We start from the raw sequence: 24633 nt of genomic DNA, 5'->3' as shown, positions 1-24633 counted from the left end.
CAAATTATTGTGCCTTGGTTCTCCGAAGCAATCCCACCAGTGGGGAAAGTGGTAATAATATAGGTTCTAGCATGCTATAAAGGCTTCCGATATGGTCCTGTCAACTTTCCAAAGCCTAGCCTAAGTACGGGAGACACGCCACTAGTCGGGACATTGGATTCATTCTTTGGCCACAATTGTTGGTCTTTGCTTTTTGAAGACTTGAACATCACGGTTAAAGACTTAACTAAAGAAAACAAGAAATTACCCTTCAGCTCCTGTAGAGCTGAAAGAAAGGGAAGAAGAGCAAAAGTTATGTATTGTCGGAAGTGGGGGAGGCAGAATTCTCAGGTGAGGCTCAGCTGCCGGACTATCCCATAGTTGCACAGCACATATTAGTAACAAACAGGAGCCAACCCTTCCTCTAAGGGCCGCCGAAATCGTACCCTTTCTCACTGCTCCTGGTCCCTCTCCGTTTCTTTGAAAGTTCTTGGTACCCTAAGTCATTCCTCCTTTGTTTCCGCCGGATGAGCAAAACTCATCGGGGTAGGGGTGTTTTGGGATGGATTGGAGGCCACTACCGACTCCTGACGCCCCTGGTTCCTTTGGGGAGGGTAGAAAAGGAGGGAGGAGGAAGGAAGAAAGTGGTAGCCTTCTTACCCCTAAACGCCGTTACCTTTGAAAGTAGTGGGTGATGAAGATGGCTAGGAGAATGCGATTGGGCCAAAGGCTAAGGCGCTGGGCAGGGGTGCAGGTGACTACATAGAGGGGGACCAGCAAGCACGGCAGCTCTTGCATGAACCATGCCAACCTCCCCGGCAGCCCCGGGCCGAAGCTGGCGCTGGCGTGGCGGCCATACGGCGACCCCACCATCAATTGCAAAGCACAGGAAATCGGCCCGGAGAAAGCAATAAAGAAGGAGAGAGTTTCCAAGGGTCCGAATTCCGCCGCGAGCATCATGGTCTGGACAGTCAGGACTGGACGATCCGCGAGAGTGGTACAGAATGGCACGAGGGTAGACAAAGCAAGCCTGGGACCCGAGGTGTCAGTTTTATTCTAGTCCAGCCGCCAGGTCCCGAGAGAAGGGGAATGTGACAAAGGGTAAAGTTTACAAAGGTGGATCCAGAGATTCTGGGGCTGTAAAAATGTAAAGCCTATTTCAAAGGAGGCGGCTAAGGGGAGGGGCTGAAGATCAGGAGGTCAAGGACTGAGGTCGTCGATTGGACAAGTTGTCCTTTTAACTCCCCGAAGGAGGGCTCCGATTGGACGACACGTCTCCCTTCTTCCCTCCCCTTCATCTGCCGGCCCCAAGAAGATCCAAGTGTGACGGATTCTCCGCAAATCAGAAAATGCCGGTAATTACAAGTCACCTCGCTATCCCTAGTTGTTTAGCTAGTCTCTCCAGACTTGCCCACAAGTTGCATAGCACTACGCCTGCGTGACCGGCTTAGGGTGCCTTATCTAGTGCCTGAAAAACAAAGCCCTTCACTGAAAAGCTTCGTCCTTACGGCCATTCGGCCGTCAAAAACATCGACTCCTTTCTAAGGGCGTCCTGCAGAGAAGAAGTCAGGTTTAGGGCTTCCTGGGTATTTCCTCCCCACTTCTATCCACAGGCTCTTACGTTGGGAACTCTTGCCTGAGTTAGGGCCTAAGGAGAAGGGCCCCCTGGAGGTGGGACTCACCGCCGGCATCATTCTGAAGCTCGTGGCGCGTCGCGTGGTGGCGGAGCTCGGCAGCATGGGGCGGCGGTATCGGAACCGGCGGCGCTCGCAGCAGCCACAGCAACGCCCGGAGCCTAGGGAGGACGCGGCGGACGGTGACGGGAAGCGGGATAAGTCGGTAAGGGCCTACTCTTGTCTAAGATGGAAGTAGGGCAACCAGTATCAGGCTATTGGGAAAATGGGTTGGAGGCCCCGACCGGCCGACCCCCCTACCTCATCTCCCCTCAGAAGCGGGCGGTGGGGGAAGCAGTGGTCGGCGGTTCCTTGCCTTAGAGCCCACCGGGGTTCCCGGGAACTTTCCACCCTTCCAGGACAAGCGCGGGGGTCGTTCCTCATCTTTACTTGTCTTTCCTTAGGGCTGGGAGGGCGGTTACCCCGAGATCATCAAAGAGAACAAGTTATTTGAACACTACTACCAGGAGCTGAAGATTGTGCCCGAGGGCGAATGGGAACAGTTCATGCAGGCCCTTCGGGAGCCTCTCCCGGCCACTCTGAGAATCACCGGCTACAAATGGTAGGGAGAGGTTTGGAGGGGAGGGAGGGAGAGGGACATACCCCGGGAGGGGTCGAGGTGGTGGAGACCTTAAAAAGACTTTAGAATTCAGTCACGTGACCAACAAAAGTGACAAGTACGTGTGTGTTGAGTTAAAAGAAATGTGAAATTATTTTTTCCCCTAAACCACCAGTTCACAATCTCAATATAAATTTTTGTAAAGCAGTCTTACAAGAGAATTCATCCTCCTTTTGGACTTTGTGATAGTGGCAAATACCTTTATCATACTTCTTGTTTACTGTTGGTTGATATATATTATCTAGAGGTTTGTTAAGGGCTGTCACAATGATTGTATTTTCAGTCTTCTTTGATGTTAACATGAGTGAGACATTCCTTTTTGTCTAGAAACCTTTAAGGCTGTGTCTTGTTTTACTGAATCAAAATTTTTGTATCATATAATTTTATTTTTAACATACATTGCTTCATGAATCATGTTGGGAGAGAAAAATCAGAGTAAAAGGGAAAAACCATGGGAGAGATATTATATATATATATATAAATATATATAAATATATAATATAAATATATAAATATATAATATAAATATATAAATAAAGACATGAGTATATCATGTGTTGATTTACATTCAATCTCCTTAGTTCTTTTCCTATATGCTGATGGTATTTTCTGTCCAAAGTCTATTGGAATTGATTTGGATCACTGAACTACTGAAAAGAACCAAGCCTTTCATAGTTGATCACATATCTTGCTGTTATTGTGTACAGTGTATTCCTGGTTCTGCTTGTTTCACTCAGCATCACTTCATGCAAATCTTTACAGGCCTTTCTATAATCAGCTTTCTCTTCATTTTTTTAATAGAACAATAATATCCCAATTAGCTTCCTGTACCCCAACTTGTTCAGCCATTCCCCAGTTGATGGGCATCCAGTCCTTTTCCAATTCCTTGCTACCACAAAAAGGGCTGCTACAAATGTTTTTGCACATGTAGGTCCTTTTCCTTCCTTTATGATTTCCTTATGATGGCACTGCTGGGTCAAAGGGTATGCATAGTTTTATAGCCCTTTGGATGTAGTTTCAGATTGCTGTCCAGAATGTTTGGATAATTTCACAGCTCTACCAACAATGCATTAGTGTCCCAGTTTCCGACATTCCCTTCAACATTTATCATCTTTTCCTGTCATCTTAGCCAATCTGAGAGGTGTGAGGTGGTACCATAGAGTTGTTTTAATTTGCATTTCTCTAATCAATAATGATTTAGAGCATTTTTTCATATAACTATAAATGGCTTTAATTTCTTAATTTCTTTTTTTTTTCTTTATTTATTTTTAATAACTTTTTATTGACAGTAATTTTTTTACATTTTTTACAACATTATCCCTTGCACTCATTTCTGTTCTGATTTTTCCCCTCCATCCATCCATCCCCTTCCCCAGATGGCAAGCAGTCCTATATATATTAAATATGTCACACTATATCCTAGATACAATATATGTGTGCATGGCTTTAATTTCTTAATCCAAAAGTTGTTTGTTCATCTCCTTTGACCATCTGTCAATTAAGAATTGCAATAAATTTGACACAGTTCTTATGAGACTTCTATCAGAAATATTAGCTGTAAAGATTTTTCCCAGCTTTATACTTCCCTTTTAATCTTGTTTCTTTTGCTTTTTTGTGTGTGTGTGTGTGTGTGTGTGTATATGCAAAAACTTTTAACTTAATGTAATTGAAGTTGTCCATTTTGTCTTTCATAATTTCTCTAGTTTTTTGGTCATGAATTTCTCCCTTCCCCAAAGATCTGATAGGTAAATTATCTCTTGTTCTAATTTGCTTATGGTATCCTTTGCCCAAATCATGTATCCATTAAAAAAATTTTTTTAATGACATAATGAACCCAGTAGTATTTTCTTATAGCCAACTTGAAATTCTTGGGCTGCTGAAACTTTTCAAAAGCCTGTTTGTTCCTTTCTCATTGGGGATATAGTCTAGAACATGGCTTCTTAAACTTTTTCAACTTGACTCCTTTGCCCTAGAGAAATTTTTTGGCTCAGTGCATTGCAAGATGTATATATGGTGTGTTCAGAACTAAGATGACAGTAAAATCAGGGGTTGCAACAGGGCAAACTCTGCCAGAAACACCTTGGATTCATTATAGGTTTCATTTTGAATTAATTTTTGGTCATTGCGTTCAGAAGCCTTTGTTCTCAATAGTATTTTATTTTTGCAAATATCTGTAAGGATAGTTTTCAGCATTCTTTTTTGTAAGACTTTGTGTTCCAAATTTTCTTTTGTCTTCCTTCCTCAACTCCTTCTCTCCCAGAAATCAAACAATCTAATGTAAGTTAAATATGTTAAATTCTTTTAAATATATTTCCATATTTGTCACATTATACAGGAAAAATCAGATCAAAAGGGGGAAAAAAACAAAGAAACAAAAGGTGAAAATAACATGCTTTGATGTATCAGTATCTCAATAGTTCTCTCTCTGGATTTGGATGGTGTTTTCCATCCCAAATCTATTGGAAATTCCCTGAATCACCACATTGCTGAAAAAAGCCAAATCCGTCAGTTGATCATTACATAATTTTCCTGTTACTGTGTACAATGTTCTCCCAGATTCTGCTCTCTTCACTCAGCATCAGTTCATATGTATGTCTAGGCTTTTCTGAAATCGGCCTTCTAATCGTTTCTTATACAATAGTATTAATCACATTTATATATAGCATAACTTATTCAGCAATTCCTCAGCTGATGGACGTCCACTCAATTTGCTTGCCACCACAAAAAAGAGCTGCTACAAACACTTTTGCACATGTGGGTCCTTTCCCCTCTTTTGTGATTTCTTCCAGATACAGACACAATACTGACACTGCTGGATCAAAGATAACTCAGTTTTACATTCCTTTGGGCATAGTTCCAAATTGCTTTCCAGAATGGTTGGATCATTTTACAACTTAAGCAAAATGCATTAGTGTCCCAGTTTTCCCACATCCTCTCCAACATTTGTCATTATCTTTTCATGAGGTGAAAATTTGAGAGGTATAAAGTCAGAAAACTTTTACAGTTGCCAAGTATTTCATGACCTCATATGGGATCATGATCCACCATTTAAGAAGCTTTGGTCTAGAGCTAAAAGAATCCTCTGACTGTTTAGTCCAGCTTAGTTTTATAGTAAGGAAACAGGCTTGGGGAAGTGAAAGGTCATATAGACAATAAGCATGAAAGCACCAATGGTTCAATTTAGTTTTAGATCTCCACTCACTCCAGAATCAGGACTCTTTCCCTAATACAATTCTGATAGACTTAATATGCTATGCTAATATACTTAACACTTGTCCATTCCCATAAAGATATCTAAACATAAGGAAGTGGGCTGGAGGTGGTGGCCAAATAACCTGGTGGTTATTGATCGTATTCTTAACAACCTGATTTTGTTGCTATCTGCATCTTGCCTTCCAAAAGAAAGTTTGTAAATGAACCTATAATGCTTTGAATTTGTTCTTTTTATTTGTTTTGGTCTAATTCTCCCCAATTCCATTTTCTTAAAAACTGATTTTAGTATCTCATAATTATGGTGGATAATGACATATTTAGAATCCAAGTATTGAAATTCTCCTATCATTGGTGAAGAAAATCAAGGTTTTGTGATGATGGGGAATCTGTTGTCATTTTTTTCTTTTTATTATGCTCTCAATAGTGCCAAGAAGCTTTATATAAGCTAACAATATTAATCAGAATAGGAAATATGTCAGGTCATTTATTGCATTAATTTTTAGACTATTGTCAACCAGACAAGAAAATGGGAAAGATTTAGTTTTTTCCCCCCTAATAAGGGCAGTGACAAAATGCCTTCTTTTTAGGCTTAAAAAAAAATTTAGCTTTGTATTTTAAATTGTTTTGAAACATTTTTTCTTGTTTGTTCTGGTTATACATGTACATTAATTTTTCAAAATACACATTTCTTTATGAATCATGTTGGGAAAGAAAAATTAGAACAAAAGGGAAAAAAAAAACTGTGAGAAAGAAAAAGAAAAAAAATGAACATACCTCTGTTGATTTGCATTCAATCTCCATAGTTCTCTTTCTGGATGAAAAGGCAGTTTTCTATCCAAAGTTTATTGGGATTCAATTGGGATTGAATCATTGAACTACTGAGAAGAATCAAATCTTTCATAGCACATTCTTGCTGTTACTGAATACAATGTATTCTTGTTTCTACTTGTTTTGCTCAGCATTGGTTCATGAAAATCTTTTCAGGTCTTTCTAAAATCAGCTAACTGTTCATCATTTTTTATAGAAGAATAATATTCCATTACTTTCATATGCAATAACTTATTTAGCAATTCCCCCGTTGTTGGTCATCTACTCATTTTCTAATTATTTGCCACCACAAAAAGAGCTGCTACAAACATTTTTGCATATGTAGGTCCTTTTTCCTTCTTCATGATTTCTTTGAGATACAGACCCAGTAGTAACACTGTTGGATCAAAGGGTATACATAGTTTTATAGCCCTCTGGCATAATTCCAAATTGCTTTCTAGAATGGTTGGACCATTTCACAACTCCACCAACAATGTGTTAGTGTCCCAGTTTTCCCACATCCCCTCCAACTTTTATCATTATCTTTTCCTGTCATCTTAGCTAATCGGAGAGGTATGAAATGGTATCTTATAGTTGTTTTAATTTGTGAAACATTTCTTAAGGGAAATACGAATTTCTTTTTTTAATCAAACTGACAACAATTAAACTATTTGCCCTTTCTCAACAGCCATGCAAAAGAAATTCTCCATTGCTTGAAGAACAAGTATTTCAAGGAACTAGAAGATTTGGTGGTAGATGGTCAGAAAGTTGAAGTACCACAACCTTTAAGCTGGTAGGTAAAATGAAATTTCTTATTTCTTGTTATTTTAGTACTGTAATCATTTCCACTGTTGCTATTCTTGATTCTTTTCCATAGTAATCTTTGTAACTGTCATGATGATTGCTGTAGCCTGACTGATTACTTTGTGTTTGCCATGTTATCACTATAACTTCTGTACCTCATCCTCAGCTTTGTGAGATGGGAAACTATTTTACGTGAATTATATTTAAAATGGCTGATTTTAAGCTTGAATGACTATTTGTTTTAGTTCATGGAAGTTGTACGTCAAAGTTGCTATCAGTTATGTAACAAGTAAAATAAAAGATGAGAAAAAGATGTTAGGGGCAGAAGGGGAGGACCCAAGGAATTGAGACATTCCCAGGCACAGTCAGCGAACTTTGATAATGCAAATATAACTGAATTCATAAATTGCTATTTCTCAAAGCATTCTAGGTTATTTTCTTATTTTCCATCTAGCCATTAAGAGTCAACCTAAAATTTCATCCAGTTGGGTCAAGATTTCTAGTTTAATTCAGAGCAATGATATGCTTTGGCATAAATCTTTAATTCCAATTTTATTTAAAAGGTAATCTGAGATTCAGTGACACTGGTTTCACTGCCTATGATGGCCTACAGACTTAGCCTAGTATTCAGTGTCTTTGGCAGAATAACTATACTTATCATTGCAGCCTTTTGTAACCCGTTTATATATTTTGCAAATTTTAGAGTGATATGTCTAATGTCTCTGCTCCATTCCAAACAGATCTGTGTGCCCTCTGTTCCTCGAAATCACTTGTTCATGTTTGCCCTGACCCCATGTTACTTGGCTGTCTTCTGGACTACTCCATCCTAAAGAGATTTCTGCTTTTTCCTTTCCTGCTATTTGTGGCATTTCTTTGCCATATATTATATACTGCTTTGTATGGTTATAGGTGGGTTTTTGTGTGTACAAGTTTACTTCATTACAGTAAGATAAACCTGACATTTATTACAGGCATTATTTTGGGAATGTACCATGACATAATCCCTCACAGCTTTGAGTGGAAAATTTTTGGTTACAAAATAATCCTTGAAATTGTAATTAACACAAATTGAGACTGGCTTGCTATTTGGACAAATAGAACATTAAGTAAAAACAAAATATTATATTTATAAATCTAAATCTAGAAGAGGTAATAGAGAATTAATCTTGTATAAGTCCCTTATGTTTTCTAGACTAGGAAGCTAAAATTGTAATATATCAAATGTTATTTTTGAGACATTGAATAGATAGCAGAACCTAGAATTTGAACCAGGATTTCTGATTTCAAATTCATTGTTCTTTTTATTATGCAATTCTGCCTTCTAATTGTTGGTGAATTTTGGATTATCTAGTTTCTTTTTGATGAATTATAAAGATTGTTCTAACAGTTACTGAAAACAGATGTCAAAATAAATATCTTTTTTCTCTACAAAATCTGTTTTCAGCTATGTCAAAGTATTTAGCTTTGCTTTTCTCTCTTTTTTAACTTGCCTTCTAGGTGTCACAATGGTTAGAGTGCTTGAGTCAGGGCATGAATTCAGATTTAGCCTCAGTCACTTAGTAGTTGTATGATTTTGGACAAATCACCTGTTTCTCACTTTGCTCAACTGTAAAATGGGAACAATAATCATACTTCCCACAATTGTTGAAAGGATAAAATGAGACTATTTGTAGAATAAAATGCTTAGCGTAATATCTGGGTCATAGTAGGCATTATAAAAATATCAACTATCATTATTATTTGTTAGCTAATTCTCATCAGGTAACATATATATTTGTGGATTTTTGTTTTTCTTCTGGTTGAAGATTTGGAACTACATTCTTTCTTTTTTTGGAGCACTTCAATGTTCCATTGTGTCTTCATCAGGTTAAGGAAGGAATCATGAAATTAAAAGTAAATGTCTTTGACTCAGTTAAGGTTTTTTTTTTTTTTTTTTTAATAGTATTTATTGCAAAAAGAAAGAAAGAAAGAAAAGAACAACAGCAAAGGAATACAAAACAAAACAAAAAAGAATGTTGTTATGTTCCCAGAAGAACATCAGGGAAGATTATGAATATATAACAATGAATTACCATTTCAAGAAAGTATACATATTAGTTGAAGAAATTATATTCATGAGTGTCCATCTTTTAAAAAAAATTTCCTTGTTCTTTTGTTTTCTGCTGGGCACTTTTTTCTTTATTTTTTTCCTCTTTCAATCTCTCATTCCCCCAGGAAGGCTATAGTTAAGAAAGAATATATTTATGTATACATATATAGATATAACAATACACACACATATCTTTTCTATTCCTGCTGACTCTGCTTTAATTCTGCTCCTTAACTTACCTTGCTCTTATTTAACTTCTTTCCACTCTTGGATTCCTCCCTTGTCTTCCCTCACCCTTTGCTTTCCCTTCCACCCATCCCACCTTTCTTATTTCTTTATAGCTTTTGGAGGGTGCTATACCCTTCATGGTATATATGTAATGCTGTCTATTTAACCCATTCCTGATGTGAGTAGATTTTCAGAACTACAAGTCCTCCTCCACACTCTAAGTCTGTGTCTATTTTTCCTCTGCTCCTCATTTGTATAGCATAATTACTATTTTTACTTTGATTCTGCCTCAATCTTTCTTTTGAGTTACCCTATTGCTGATGTTAATCTTAAACATATGATATACATTTCCCATTAAAAAAAAAAAAAAGCATAAACAATTTGTCCGTGTTAAGTTCCTTAAAATTGTTTCTTTGATATTGGTTCTTATATGTTAAATTTTCTATTGAGATTGGGTTTGGTTGTTTTAAAAAGTCCTGAAAATCTGCACTTGGTTAAATGTCCATTTTTTTCTCATTCAATATTATAGATAATTTTGTAGGATATGATGTTTTTGGCCACAGGCCTAATTCTTTTGATTGCTGGTAGATGTGATTGTACGATTTAATTGTGACTGCTGATAAGTCCTGTCCAATTCTAATTGTAGTTCCAGTGTATTTGAATTGCCTCCCACCCCTCCAAAAAAAAAAGATCAAAAGGGGAAAGAACCCAATCATAGAAAGTTACTAAGGGAATAGAGAAGACTGGAGTTCATCTTCAGAGGAGGATACTGAAGTAAAAAAAAGCCCTTCTTACTCAAAGAATAATGTCAGGTGATCACCTGTCCAAAAAGAAGAAAAATACTTTAAAATTAAATGAGAGAGGTTGAAAACTAACAGGGGAAAAAAAAATAATAATAAAAAAAAAGATTACAGAAAAAAATTCAACGATCTAGGAAAGCTGATTCAGAATCTTAAGGAAGACATTAGTCCTTGAAAACTAGAATAGGGCAAGGAGAGGCCAGCAAAGATAGAGACTAAGAAACAATAAGACAAAATAGAAAGAATGACAAAGTAGAAGCGAATGTGAGACATCTCAGAAGAAAAACAGTAGATCCGGAGAAGAGAACAAAAAGAGAAAATAATAATAGGACTACCTGAAAGCTACAATCAAAAAAAGAATCTTGATACAAGAAATAATTACAGAAAATCGTTCGAAAATGTTTGAATAAAAGAATAAAGTATATGTAGAAAAAAATCCACTAATGACCACCTGAAAGAGAGCCCTCAATTAAAACCTATAGGGACATCATAGCCAAATTCCAAAACCTCCAGGTCAAGAAAAAATACGGTGAACATCAAGAAAAAAATTATTCAAATGTGGTGGAGCCACATTTAGAATCAGATCCAGTAGTGCTACATTAAGAGAGAGGTCTTGGAACACTATATAATGAAAAGCAGAAGAATGGAATTGCAGCAATAATTCTGAATGGAAAAAAAGAAAATATTCAGTGAATTACCAGACTTTTGGGATTTTGTTGCATAAAGACCAAAACTTAATAGAAAATTTGACATATGAAATCCAAAGTAAATGTAAGATAAACATCAAAGGCTAATTACAAGGGACTAAAAAAGCACTAACTTTATATTTTATACATGGAAATGTAAACTATTTAATATTTGTAGTTTGGATAGTTTGAATGAAAGCTGTAGGGTAGAGCTAAGTATGATATGATTCTAGTACAGAGAAGTTAGATGGGAAAGAGGACAGGTAGTTCTGGAACCCTCCTGTCATTGAGAATGGGTTAAAGAGGGAACAATACATATATTTAGAAGGGCATAAAAATCTTCTAAATTCTGAAAGAAATTAGAGGGTAAGAGGATAGAAGTGGTTAAGAAAAGGGAAGAATTCTTAGGGGGAACTCTGCATCAGATCAGGGTTCACGAAAGAATGGGTCATAGATTAACAGGAATGGGATAAATATATAGATTAGTAGGAATGGGATAAAGAGGGAGGGAAAAGGTGAGGAGAGAAGATAAGAGTCCTTGGAAGAGGGCTAGCTTAAGTAATAGCAAGGTAATGTAACTTGTAGAAGCAAAGCAGGAGTCAGTAGGGATGGGATATAAGCTGTAAACACAAACAATAAGAGTCAAATTTATTGGGGGAAAGGGTTATAATCATTGATTTTAGACAAAATTAAGCTAAAATAGGTTTAATCAAAAGAGAAAAGTAAGCCATGTTAATCAATATTGTTTTAGATTATTTAAAATAACTAGATAGATAATGTTGAAATTATTGTTATGGTGTAGGAAATGAGTTGATCTAAAAAACTATGGAAAGGCTTGGACTTAGGAAAGGAGATGTTATCTGTATGTGAATGATCATAGATGTCTGTCTATGTGTATATCTAAATAAAGAAAAAAAATTAGTGAATAGCAGAGAAAAAAATCTACAAGGAAGCAAAAAAAAAAAAAAAAGATGGACAGCTCTGAATAAATGTGTAGTATTATCTACATTTTTTTAAAATGGAAATTTATTTCATAATTTGATTCTTCTCATGTTCTGCTCTACATGTGGTAATGACTTTTTCTTTTTCTTTTTTTTTTTTTTCTATTTGAGTACACACTCAGAAAATTGTTACTTGTGATCAGTCCTCTATCCAAGATAGTTTTAAGTGTTTCATTGTGCTGTGGAGGTGACCTTGGTTTTTATGCCACAAGATTGGTCTCTGGAAAGTTTATCAAGCTAGAAAGGTCTCATGGACAGTCTGATGATGACTGTTCTACAAAGATTTATCTTTAATTTGGGGAGGCTCATTATTAATTATTGTCTGCAGTCTAGCTTCACAGATTATAACTTATTAAAATAGCAAAATGAATTGTATGGAATTTTCTATTTTAAAGAGGACTAATATAGTTCAGAAATGAAAATTTACACAATATAAATATTTCTATTCACAGCTTCATTGAAAGGCATTTTATAATTTTATGCTTTATTTTAGACATTTTAGCTTATTTATTTTCAGTTCACAAAGTTACTGAACTATCTGAAGAAAAAATAAGTTGCTCATTTATGCTTGGCTTTCTTTTTTTTATCATGTGTCTTTAAGATTACCAAATACCTCAAATTTGTTTTGTTTTTATCAGGTACCCAGAAGAGCTTGCATGGCACACAAATCTAAGTCGCAAAATCTTGAGGAAGTCTCCACAGTTGGAAAAATTTCACCAATTTTTGGTTAGCGAAACTGAATCTGTAAGTTTTGTATTTTCAAATATATGAACTGATTGAACAGACATATTTTGAGTGTGGCCAATGTAGAAATTTGTTTTGCTTGATTATGGATAGAATCACAGAATTAACTTGTAATGAACCTGAAAAAAAGACTACAATTTATATTTACTTAATACAGTATCACTCTTTAAGAGACCATAGCCTTTTTTTGTTGTTGTTTGGTGCTTCAAAAAACAAGTAGGACCAGAAGATGGAAGTTAACGATGATGTGGATATTGTCTTGGCTTAAGAGAAAACTTTCCCCAAAATAGAACTCTTAACCAGTGGTATAACTTGCATTGTGAAGGGTTGTCATCTATGACTGGAAACTATCATAGTCCTAATAACTCAGATTGTATTGTGAGTGGAAATCTCATTAGTTAGAAGTTGAGCTGGATTAGTTAAATCTCTGATATAGTTTTCAAAGTTGTTTTTTGGGGGGAGAAGAGAGATCAAATCATTTTTAATTATCAAGGAATATCCTTAATATATTTTTATGACAAAACTATCTTACAAAGTGACTTGAAATTCATTTGGATTATGATTGTATAGCAAATTATGAATATGTTTATTTTCATGTTTGTTTGCTAAAATACATGATGTCTTTGCTTTATATTTTGAAATAGAGGTTTTTGTGTTTTTATGTATTTGTTGTTACTGATACTTTTTTTTTTTCAGGGAAATATTAGTCGTCAGGAAGCTGTCAGTATGATTCCACCCTTGCTACTTAATGTTCAGCCTCATCATAAGGTATTATTTGTTTCTGAATGTAAAAGAAAACTAAAGAATTTATGTTTATTTGAAAGCGTAATGTATTGTTTAACATTTTGGCTTACTTGCCATTTAAGGGAAGGAAAAAATTTAGAACAAGATTTTGTAAGAGGGAATGTTGAAAATTATACATGTATACATTTTGAAAACAAAATATTCAATTAAAAAAAAACCTACAACGTAAATGTGTGCCATCACTTAAAAAATTTATAAGCTCTGCCTTCTACATGTAAAAATAATGATGGCTAACATTTCTGTAGGGCTTAATATGTGTCAGGCATTGTGCCATTTTTATTAATGTTGTCTTTCAAGTATTATCATAGATCTGGAGCTGATGGGGGAACTTGGACCAGTCTTTGGGCAGTTAGATGGGTCAGAGCTGTTTATCTTTGCACTTTGCAGATCTAATGCTCACTACTAATCCTGTTCATTTTTTAGCCTATTTTTCCTTTTGTTCTTTCTATGTGCTCTATTTTCCATATAGGATTTGCTATATCCTCAAGGCTTTATTCCTATAATAAACATCTCTGACATTCAGCCTCTAGGCTGGACAAATGCTATATTCAATTATATTAGTAAACATGAGTAAACTTTCAAAAAGTGTAGACTAGGTGCTAGAGATTAAAAGACAAAAATGAAATTATTCCTCCCTGTAAGAAATTTGTCGTGTTTAGTTGGCTACAAAGCATTTTCTCAGTTGATGCTTGCAATATCCCTTGAGCAAACTAGATAGGACAAGAAGTATGTTTTATTGTGTTTTATAAAGCTTCTTTGGAGAATATTGTTTTCAAAATGAAAACGTCAAATACATTTTCCTGTTTTCATGAATAGATTTTAGATATGTGTGCAGCACCTGGATCAAAGACTGCTCAGTTAATTGAAATGCTTCATGCTGATATGAATGTTTCCTTTCCAGGTATGTGATGGCATATTGTTTAGGTGGGGGATGGTTGAGGGCAAAACTAAGACACAGTCTATAACTGTGTTATTTGTAAAGTTAGGTGTTTTGTTTAATTTGCAATGTTTTTTCAAAATTAAAACAAAAGCTAGTTGTTTTTGTACCAAATGTCAATTACAAATGTCATATTTCTAATATGAAAGTAGCTTTCCCTTATTTGGATGTTATTATTATTAATATTTAATTCCTATTAGAGCTTGTTTTAAAGTTAAATGAGTAGACCTTATATATTAAGTTTATAGATGATACTCGTGTCTGTGATTTTTGAAATTTGCATGTAGATATATTGATTCTTTTTATAATAATAATATTATTGTGACAATAGACAATAGTCAGGACATTTAGGTTATATTTTCAGATAGTTTGTAGCAATTTTGTTTTCCTTATTACTCACTTCTGATTTATTTACTAAATCTGTTATATCCTAAAACATTTTAGAATGAAAAGTTTACACTGGTTGTGAACTAACTTGTTTTAAAAGTTAATTGTTTATATGAACTAAAGAGCAAAAAGTAGTTTAAATTCACCTATTTATATCCTTCATATTTGTAAAGGAGTTAATCTTTGACAAATTTTTTTTTTTTTTACTTTTTTACAAGTATGTAAGAAACAGTATAATAAACAATAATATTAGCAATTAATTTAGGGTAAAGTGAACTGGATAGCCACTTGAAATTCCACTCTGCCTTTGCCAATCTGGCCTTCCTTTAAACATACTTGATATCTTTGAAAATAATTTTATAACAGATTATCAGATTATTGATGTTATCAGGGGAATGGGATTATTTAGAAGTAAATCTATACCATCCAATCCTGAAATACTACAGCAATTTGCCATGTTTTTCAATCTTGATCTCTGTTTTTCCTTTGTATGAGCAAGGTTTTGTTAAAATCTTGTTTTAATGCTTATTAGCCATGGATTAGTCTCTTGAATCTGCTTCTGTTTCAATACCTTCCTGATATTGAAATACCAGGAAATTTATTCTGCTTTTTGTCATTTTCTGCCATTTGGTAATAAAAAAAAAATCAAAAACAGAAGAAAAACTTCAGCATAGAAGTTATACCAGGGATATTGATTTGTCTTCCTCATACTTTTAACAAAATTCATTTGATCATTTTTTATTAGAAAATTTTAAGAACAGTGAAGATAAATGAAGATTTACATGTTTACTTTTTTTTTACTTGATATGATAGGAGGAGCTAAGATTTGAAGTTATTGTAGTGAACAAACTTGTTAATGTTGCTATTTCTATTTCCAGTTTGTAAAGATCATTTTAGTTTCTAACCTTAGAAAAGTTAATCCCGCTTTTGAACTTGCATGTGCATAAAGTGTGTCTTTGGCTCTCCCTTTTCAGCATAACAGTGCCCTCACTAAATTGTTGATGAAAAGCTTTTCTTTTTCCCCTGAAGACATCTGGTCATTTCTTATTTTATTAACTTTCCCCACTGTTACTATGTGAAATTAATTTTTTTTAATCTGACATTACAATGTTATGTTCCCAGAGGGATTTGTTATCGCTAATGATGTTGACAACAAACGCTGCTATTTGCTGGTTCATCAAGCAAAAAGGTTAAGCAGTCCTTGTATTATGGTTGTAAACCATGATGCTTCTAGCATTCCTAGACTGCAAATAGATATGGATGGAAAGAAGGAGATTCTCTTCTATGATAGAATTCTGTGTGATGTGCCCTGCAGGTATTTTATGACATTTTTCTTTCTGATATTATAGTACATATGTAATTTCAGTACATCAGACTTTTGCTGAAATCATTAATTGTGTAAATGAGCTGGGTTTTTGTTTTGTTTTTTTTTGTTAAGTACATTGGAATTCTTTTATAAAATAATGATTTTTAGAGCATATTTTAAGTTGAGGTATTGTTTAATCATATACTTCTCCTTTTGGACCATGTTCTCTTTTAACAGGGAGTATAAAGTATTTCAGAGTAACATATGTCCTAGAATTAATTGAAACTATAACTAATTTCAGCACAAAATAGTTTAAGTATGATTGTTGTATCTTCTAGAAGAGCAGTGAAATACCTACCTGAGTCGCCAGACCAGATAAAAGTCTTTATAGTTTTGTCTAATTGATAATGAGTTTAGTGTAATCAATTATACCAGTGATTAGCAAAAAGCAACATGGTTTAAAATTTCTTTAGAGGTAATACTTCAAAAAGCCACAAGATGATGACATTGCTTCATTAGCTTTTGTGTTTGTCATCTTACTCCATTCTGTATATCTTCTGTTGTTTGTTTCTTTGCATACAGTCCTGTCTCATGTCTGTTTTATTTCATATTTCTATGTCAACTTATCAAATATTTTTTCCTATTATGTGTATCTCAGTGTTCCATGGATTGTAAACAATTGTTCTGTGTAGGCATTGGGAAAACAATGGTAAAAAAAAAAAAAGAACACAGTTCTTGATGTCAGGGAATTTATAACTTAACGTGTTGTTTTGGAGGGAAGAGAGCCAAGACAGTTAGAGAGAAACTTTAGGTACCATTGTAGCACAAATTTAAAATGACTTAGTATATAGAAGTCCCTGGTGGTATGAAGATTTAAGAATTATTCTTTCTCTGTTTTCATATTTTTTTTATCTGTTGATCTGTTCACAGAGTCTTTCCTCTACCCTTTCTAAATTAGTTATTTATTTTAGAGAATTGTCATGATTTTATTAAATATTTTGCTTCATTATGATTTTTAAATGATTAAAACCTTTTCATTTTTCCATCTTTTAGAGTAAAACCACAATTAATTGTTTTTTTAATCATAATGTTCTTTTATTGGTTTCATTTGTGGATCATTGATCCTTGAAAGAAAAGTGCTTCCTTAGCTTTACTCTTGAAGCCAGTCAGATTTATCAGTTTGCTTTCTATATTATCATATAGAACTAACTTGACAGTCTTAATGTCTGTTTATTTCCAAGCTAGGTACATTTCACCTCAACATTTAAAATATATGCAGCATTTTTTCATAGGTGAAAACTAATCACAATTATTGCCAAGGAAATGGATTAAAAATTGTAATTATAATTCATATTTTTTCATTCCAGTCTTAAAACTTTGCAAAGGGTTTTCAGTAATAATTACCTTTAGTTGGAAATTAATGAGGCATTCAAAAATCTATTTTTGAATTAAATAGTTTCCAAATTACTCAAATTAAAAAGTTACAATTCAGTTTATAGGAGATAGTACATTATATTCCAGCAGTTTTAAAAGATAGTAAAGTGAGTTCATGCCTTCTTTCTTTAAGATTGTTATCAAATTGTTTTTGAAGGAAAAAACCCAATTGTAATCATTTAAATGGAAAGCGATATATTACCTGAATTTATGCAGCATTTTTAATAAAAACATTTTTTTTTTCTTTTTTAGTGGAGATGGTACCATGAGGAAAAACATTGATGTATGGAAAAAGTGGACAACACTAAATAGTTTGCAACTACATGGGTAAAATATATGTTACATATTTTATGAGATTTTCTTTGAGGTAGACTCACCTATTTGATAAAATAAAATTAAAAAAAATTATTGTAGCTAAAGATCTTTTGACATATGAAAAGATTGAGATGATTAGAAGTTCAGTTTCAGATTTAAGCAGATTTGTATAATCTCTAAATATAGTCCAAATTGATTTATGAAAATAAAAAAGTTAGCTGATTTGGAAACTTTTCATGAATTCTTTAGTAAGCTAATATATGCTAACTCTTAAATTGGTGATTTTGAAAAATCCAAATAGTCTTAATATAGAGATTTTTTAAATCTTAACATACTAGTAACATGTTACTAACATAGATATTATTGTGCTATTTATATTATTTGCTGTCCAAATGACTTCTTTGTTATAACATCCTACTAATTATCTTTTTGTTTCTCCATTTATTTTCCCCCAAGTTTTTGTTTGTTTGTTTTTTCGTATAACTAAATTCTTAGATTTAAAGTTCCATTTTTACTGTAAAAGTAATTTCATCTTAAAATAGCTTGAGTAGGGATGTATACCAAAGGCTATCCTTTTTTTGTTGTTTGTTTTTTCTTTAGGCAACTGGGATTAAGCAACTTGCTCAGGGTCACACAGCTAGTAGGTATTAAATGTCTGGGACCAGATTTGAACTTGGGTTCTCCTGACATGGGCAGTCTCTATCTACTGCCTCATCTAGCTGCCCTGGTTATCCTTTTAATAAATTCAGTAACCTTTTCCTGGGTATATATAAATCTGATGTCAAAACAATAGAAAATGTTATTTTTTAATTTTTTAGGAGTAATTACTTTTTATATGCATAGTGTGACTTCTGTTTCATTTGATTAATTTGAAAAGAAAATAAGTTGGTTAAGTTTTTACTTTCTTGGAAGTTTCCTTTTGTGTTCCTGCACATCTTTTTAGAAACAATTCTGCAAGTTTGGGTTGGTTTTGGCTATTTAATGTTCTTACTGGCTACAAGATTTTTTAAGAGTCAAAATGAAATTCTTTTGATGGAAAACTACCCATATCATATATCTAATAGTCCTATTTGCTTGTAAAGAAGAGTCATATTAAGTTCATTTGCTAAATAGTAATATGCTGCAGGCCAACTAAATTTCAGTGTTTAGCTACGAAACAATTCTGTTCAGAATCCTGAAAGCAGTTTTGTTAGCATTTCAAGATTATCCCAGCCTAATACTGATCCAGCAACATAATACATACTCTAACACCATTTTCACTCTGGATATATATTGCACCTGTAGTCAGATAATATATGGCTTTTCCTATGGGCATAATTGCTAAGAGACCCTAATCCAAGAGAAAGAATTCTGGAAGAAAAATACCTTTATTTCTAAAATATTCCATTTTACACTGTTTTTAACTTACCTATAAATTAGATTTTTTGGCTAGTTTTTGATCTAAAGACTGAATTATTTTGATTAATTTAGCAGCAGATACTGAATTTGATGTTTTTGAAATTACCTTCATTAATCTATAGTTTGTTTAGCTCTATATTTATGACTTGGTTAAAGTATTTGAAGAACTTCTAGAATAATTTTGGAGAGAAGGTTTTTTTGGAATAGGGAACAATTCAATTTCTATTTAATCTAGAGTGTATTATCCTTTTAGTTTACAGCTTAGGATAGCAACACGTGGGGTTGAGCAGCTGGCGGAAGGTGGCAGGATGGTGTATTCCACATGTTCATTAAATCCTATTGAGGATGAAGCAGTCATAGCCTCACTGTTGGAGAAAAGTGAAGGTAAAAAAAATAATTTAAAACTGTAATTTAAAAATTAAAATAATTTAAAAATATAAAAAATGTACAATGTATACATTGTATAGTTAAATAATGTGTGTAACTTTTCTTGAACTACCTGGAAAATTGGGAACTAAAAGGAAAATTAGCTCTATAATATTGGAAAGTTTAAAAAATATTAACTCTATTTACACTTTTCACTAAATCCCTTAATATTTCCTGTTACTTATTCAAAAGACCAAAGTGAGGAGAAATTATATAAACTATTTAAATATTTATTGTTATCTTGGCTATTCTTTGCAAAACATTCTCCATATCATATAACCGTTATTGTTAGTTTCATCTGGAGGCATTATTTATAACTTATTGTACTCTTTTTTTTATTACCTATTTGTCTTTGTTATACAATAAGTTCTTCTGATTTTGAATTTTTCTAGGTTTAATATTCCATGTCTTTATTTTTATATAATGTCTAAGTTGTGTCTATATAAGCACATTGCAAAAACTTTGAGACCATAAATACTTGCTTTTTAAAAATACTTGTATTGCCTAAAAGTTTTGATAGGAATTATTGGAACTATACTATGTGTATTCTACATGACTAGTAAAATTATACCCAGAACTTTTGCAGGTCAGTTTTTTGATCATGTAGTAAGATTTTTTTTAAGAGGCAGTTAGGAATTTAGATTTTATTTTTATGCTTTCTGGAAAAGGAAAAGGCAAATTTTTTCCACATTCCTTTGATTTAGTATCAAAAACAAGCCACGGTGAAGGAAAAAAACAGTTTGAAATTTGAAGTTTCCACTTGATTTTATATCTTTCCCAATTTCATTTAATATTTTCAGATCAAATTTACAGTGTAGGTTACCTAACTCCTCACGGTATCTTTCTTGCCACATACATACTACTTTTTAAAGCATATAGCTTTTAGATTCTTTGGGAGTTTTAAACATCATCACATTTTAAAGCTAGAAAGGACCTTAAAGAATACAATCCACTCCTGCCTCTGGTTGTATATTTTTTTTTGAAATAATGTGTCTTTAAATCCATTACTTTTAATTCAAGTCCCACATCTACCAATTATTAGGTTTTATTTGATTATATCAAAACAATACTTTATATGTCCATATCTTCTCCATTTTATGGCTGTTACCAATTAGTTGGTCTCTTGGCATAGTGTTTTCCCAATGAATCTTTCATATAGCTACCAAAGGAATCTTGATCTCATGCTGAATTTGAATTAGTCCGGCTTGCCAAAGATCTGATCGTTAGGTATTTATTTAACCTAGACTGAAAGGAGAGTTTGCTGCCTTCTCTCTACATTCCTCCTTCCCTATTTTTCAGAATGACAAAACGGTAGAAGCTAAACCCCTTCAGCACTGTAATGAATAACATCTCATCTAGCTATTTAATTGCTATAATCCACTTTTGCTCTTTTGTCTTAAAAAAGGTACATTACCTGGCTTAAAATTTCTAAATTCTAAATTTAGCTAAAATTCTAAATTCTAGCATTTCCTTCATTTGTGAGGAACTTCAATATATATAATGTCCCCTTAAGACATTTAATCCTTTCCCTTAATTCCGTAATTCAATTTATTGCACTAAATTGGTTAAATACAAATTTTAGAAAATATTCTTTGAGACAAATAAAGATAAAACTAGAGTGGAGGTTCTGTGTCTTCTTCCCACAATTAAAAAAATTTTAATTTATAATAATTTATAATTATGTTTATTTGTATGTAGATATATACATGTACATTCATATGTACAATTTAAAATCTATATAAATCCCAATCTTGTTATTAATGCTTTTCTCTTTTATACAGGGGCTTTGGAGCTTGCTGATGTTTCTTCTGAGTTGCCAGGTTTAAAGTGGATGCCTGGGATCACAGAGTGGAAGGTAATAAAGAAAATATTTAAAATATTTTAAGTGGTTTTAGCTAGAAGATAGATCATTTTCATTTCATGGAAAGATAGACCAATGGCTGAATTGCTATTGCATTTAATTCAGTAATTTGAGTAATATTGTATTTGGGTACAGAGATTAAGCATATAATGAAATAATTTGTAATGTCATGCTACAGAAGTCCTGGTACAATGATTTCCTGGCCATACTATGAGGAGAAAAGATATTGTTTTATTCCCATCTTCTGAATTACATCCTTATTTTTTATTTTCCTCTAGAATAAAATATAAGCAATTCTTAGTATAAAATAATTCACTGCTTTGTATTGAAGTGAAAAGTCTGAAAGTTGTTAAACTTAAGGTTTTAGATTTTATTATTTAATAATTATGTACATTTTCCTTTGAGTTGCTGTAAAAATTATTGTGCTTTTTCATCAAGTTTAATTTTCATTCCAAATATGAATTTAATACCAGTAATGATAATTTTGGATTTTTCCCCCCTCTATGCTTTTTAATATTCTCAAACAGCATTGGTACATTTGGTTAATATATTTGGTTTTGGTTGTATTTTTTTCCTGAAGGTAATGACAAAAGATGGACAGTGGTTTGCAGATTGGAAAGATGTACCTCAGAGTAGGCATACTCAAATTCGCCCTACTATGTTCCCCCCAAAATGTCAAGAAAATTTAAAGAAAATGAAGTTAGAACGTTGGTGAGTTTCCATGTGTTGGTAAACACATACATTGTTTTATGTACTTTTAACTAAAGAGGTTTGAGGTGAAAAGGTTCGTCTATTTGTAGGAATTCTTTTGATAAATTTTACAGTAGTATAGGAGATGCATCTCCAAATCTAGGTGTCAACATCCCATAGGCAAGTGTGGGTTATTTATAGGAATTTGAGATTTTCAGTGACCTTTTTTATCTTCTAGTTGTATATAACCCATGTTTCAGGTTCTCTGAACATACTTGAGGTGTATAAAAGTAACAATGGGTAGAAGAACCCATTTTCACTTGAGATAGCTATATTCCTGTTTATATGCCTTAAACTTTAGTTTTAATTTCTTTACCTTCTTCTTAGTAAGTAAGGAAAGAAAGCAAACCATCAGAATCATGGCTAGGCATATAAGTGAAAGGGATCAAAATTATATGCAAGAATTGAGTTTTCTGCTTGGGAGTCACAGTTAATATTTTGTAGTGAACTGTCAGAGAAGTTATGATATTGGTTGCAAATATAGTATTTAGACATTTCTTGTACTGCCAAGTTAGTGAAAGACAAAATTTGATAACATTTCAGTTTATTTTAATTTGTTCCACTGTGCTTACAGATATGTGAGTTTTTTGGATTTTTTTAATTCATGAAGATACCCAGCTCTTGGGTAATTGCTGTGTTATTTTTATGCATAAAAATAATTTCACCAAATAGATGAATAGCTTAAATGTGTATGTGTTTTTAATTAGCCTTCGAATATTACCACATCACCAGAATACCGGAGGGTTCTTTGTGGCAGTATTAGTCAAGAAATCTTCGATGCCTTGGAATAAACGTCAACCTAAGGTACAATTTATTCTTGAAAAGAACTCTGCTAAGTAGTTGTACTTCTCAGCTGAAACTAATAAACAAGTTCAATGGAAGACAGGATATATAGGGAGTGTGAAGGAGGCGGCTTAGTAGGGCTTGTCCACTCTGTATTGGAGTGCCCTACAACTATTGGGTATTACTATTTTCTTAAATTATTAACTTCAATGAGGAGAGAAAAAAACTCAAAGGAGTCTTGAATTCCTAGTCACTAGAATTATTAAAACCTTGGCTAGACAATACTTCATAAAGATGCTATGCATAAAGATAGTTTATATATCCAGGTGATGAATTTGGACAATCTTTTGAGATCCATTCTACCTTTTTGATAGTCATTCAGTCAGTTTTGTAACTGAATATTACTTGTTTTATGAAATAGTTTTTTGTTTTCCTTCAAGTTTATCCCTAAAGTATATGGGAATAACTTTTAAAAAATAAATCTAGGTTTTGGTAAACAAGTCTGTTGATGCTTAGTTATGTGGGTAATAACAAATTTAAGTTCTGTTTACTTGAAATATATTCTTAATCCTCATGATTTTCTGATAGCTCCAGCGAAAATCTCCTATGCATACAGGAGAAGCTGCAGAATCTAATTCTTCAGTCTCTGTAAAGATGAGTGCTTCAGCCCCTACAGAAACAAGTCTCACAGCTTCTGCAGAAACAGGTGATAGACCTGTTACTGAAACTGGGGGGGATGAAACCATGCAGAGAACGCAAAATTTGGAGAGTGAGATTAACAAGAAAGATGGTGTATGTGGGTAAGCAGTTTATGTTCTCATAGGAATATTTTTATAATTTCTAATGCCATTGTTAAATTGGATGGGATCTAAGAATCACACTTTTAAAAATATATAGCTAGTCTTTTCTTTGGGAGGGAGCAGTAAAAACTATACACTGAGTTGGCATAGAAGTTAAAGAAGTAAGTTTTATTTTCTAATCTATAGTACTTCATAATTTGTCTTGTAAATTTTTTTTCTGTTCTTTGCTTGGAGTCAGTAAATTTACCAAAAACTGATCAAAATCATAATTTTATCAATAGCTCTTATGTGAAGTTTAGAAGGGTATGGAATGGTGGAAAAGAATTTGAGAAATATTCTTGCTATTGTGTTTAAATAGTGCTAATTATCATTTTGATCATTAATTACAAATTTGTTGTTCTTATCTCATAATTGCTTTAGTCCACCCCCGTCAAAGAAAATGAAGTTGTTTGGATTTAAAGAAGATCCATTTGTATTTATTCCTGAAGATGATCCATTATTTCCACCTATCCAGTAAGAATAATTTTTTTTATTTTAATGGATTAACAAATAATGTGTAATCATTAGCTAAAGATTCTTATATTGGGCTAGATCATAAAAGACATTACTCTTATGTTAATGTGTAATGGTAATAAAATAGTGGATTGTCTGCTGTAGCTGTTAATAAATGTAATATATGGAACAGAAGTTTTACCTGAAAAAGCACAGTTTGTGTTCTGTTAGTAAATTTTTTAATACTAATGTTCAGATTATCTAGTGTTATAAACTAAAATCCTCATTTAAATTTCA

The 24633-nt window shown here is 33.2% G+C and overlaps 2 protein-coding genes across 2 annotated transcripts in view; one reads left to right on the top strand and one right to left on the bottom strand.

Annotated features, from left to right (window-relative positions):
- SRD5A1 (steroid 5 alpha-reductase 1) overlaps positions 1-1322 on the bottom strand; it is a 34961-nt gene extending 33639 nt beyond the window's left edge. Inside the window, exon 1 of the mRNA XM_051969829.1 lies at positions 656-1322. Coding sequence (XP_051825789.1) covers positions 656-939 — 284 coding nt within the window. The 5' untranslated portion in view covers positions 940-1322. The remainder of the gene's footprint in view (positions 1-655) is intronic.
- A 289-nt stretch (positions 1323-1611) lies between these two features.
- NSUN2 (NOP2/Sun RNA methyltransferase 2) overlaps positions 1612-24633 on the top strand; it is a 32482-nt gene continuing 9460 nt past the window's right edge. The window contains exons 1-14 of the mRNA XM_051969827.1: positions 1612-1818; positions 2057-2214; positions 6980-7084; positions 12538-12643; positions 13340-13411; positions 14264-14348; positions 15894-16086; positions 17764-17838; positions 19478-19608; positions 21432-21505; positions 22092-22222; positions 22969-23065; positions 23633-23844; positions 24265-24357. Of these exons, the coding sequence (XP_051825787.1) occupies positions 1717-1818; positions 2057-2214; positions 6980-7084; positions 12538-12643; positions 13340-13411; positions 14264-14348; positions 15894-16086; positions 17764-17838; positions 19478-19608; positions 21432-21505; positions 22092-22222; positions 22969-23065; positions 23633-23844; positions 24265-24357 (1634 nt within the window). The 5' untranslated portion in view covers positions 1612-1716. The remainder of the gene's footprint in view (positions 1819-2056; positions 2215-6979; positions 7085-12537; positions 12644-13339; positions 13412-14263; positions 14349-15893; positions 16087-17763; positions 17839-19477; positions 19609-21431; positions 21506-22091; positions 22223-22968; positions 23066-23632; positions 23845-24264; positions 24358-24633) is intronic.

The sequence above is a fragment of the Antechinus flavipes genome, chromosome 1 (assembly GCF_016432865.1).
Source record: "Antechinus flavipes isolate AdamAnt ecotype Samford, QLD, Australia chromosome 1, AdamAnt_v2, whole genome shotgun sequence".
Lineage (NCBI taxonomy): Eukaryota > Metazoa > Chordata > Mammalia > Dasyuromorphia > Dasyuridae > Antechinus > Antechinus flavipes.
This window is presented reverse-complemented; position numbering and strand designations above follow the sequence as displayed.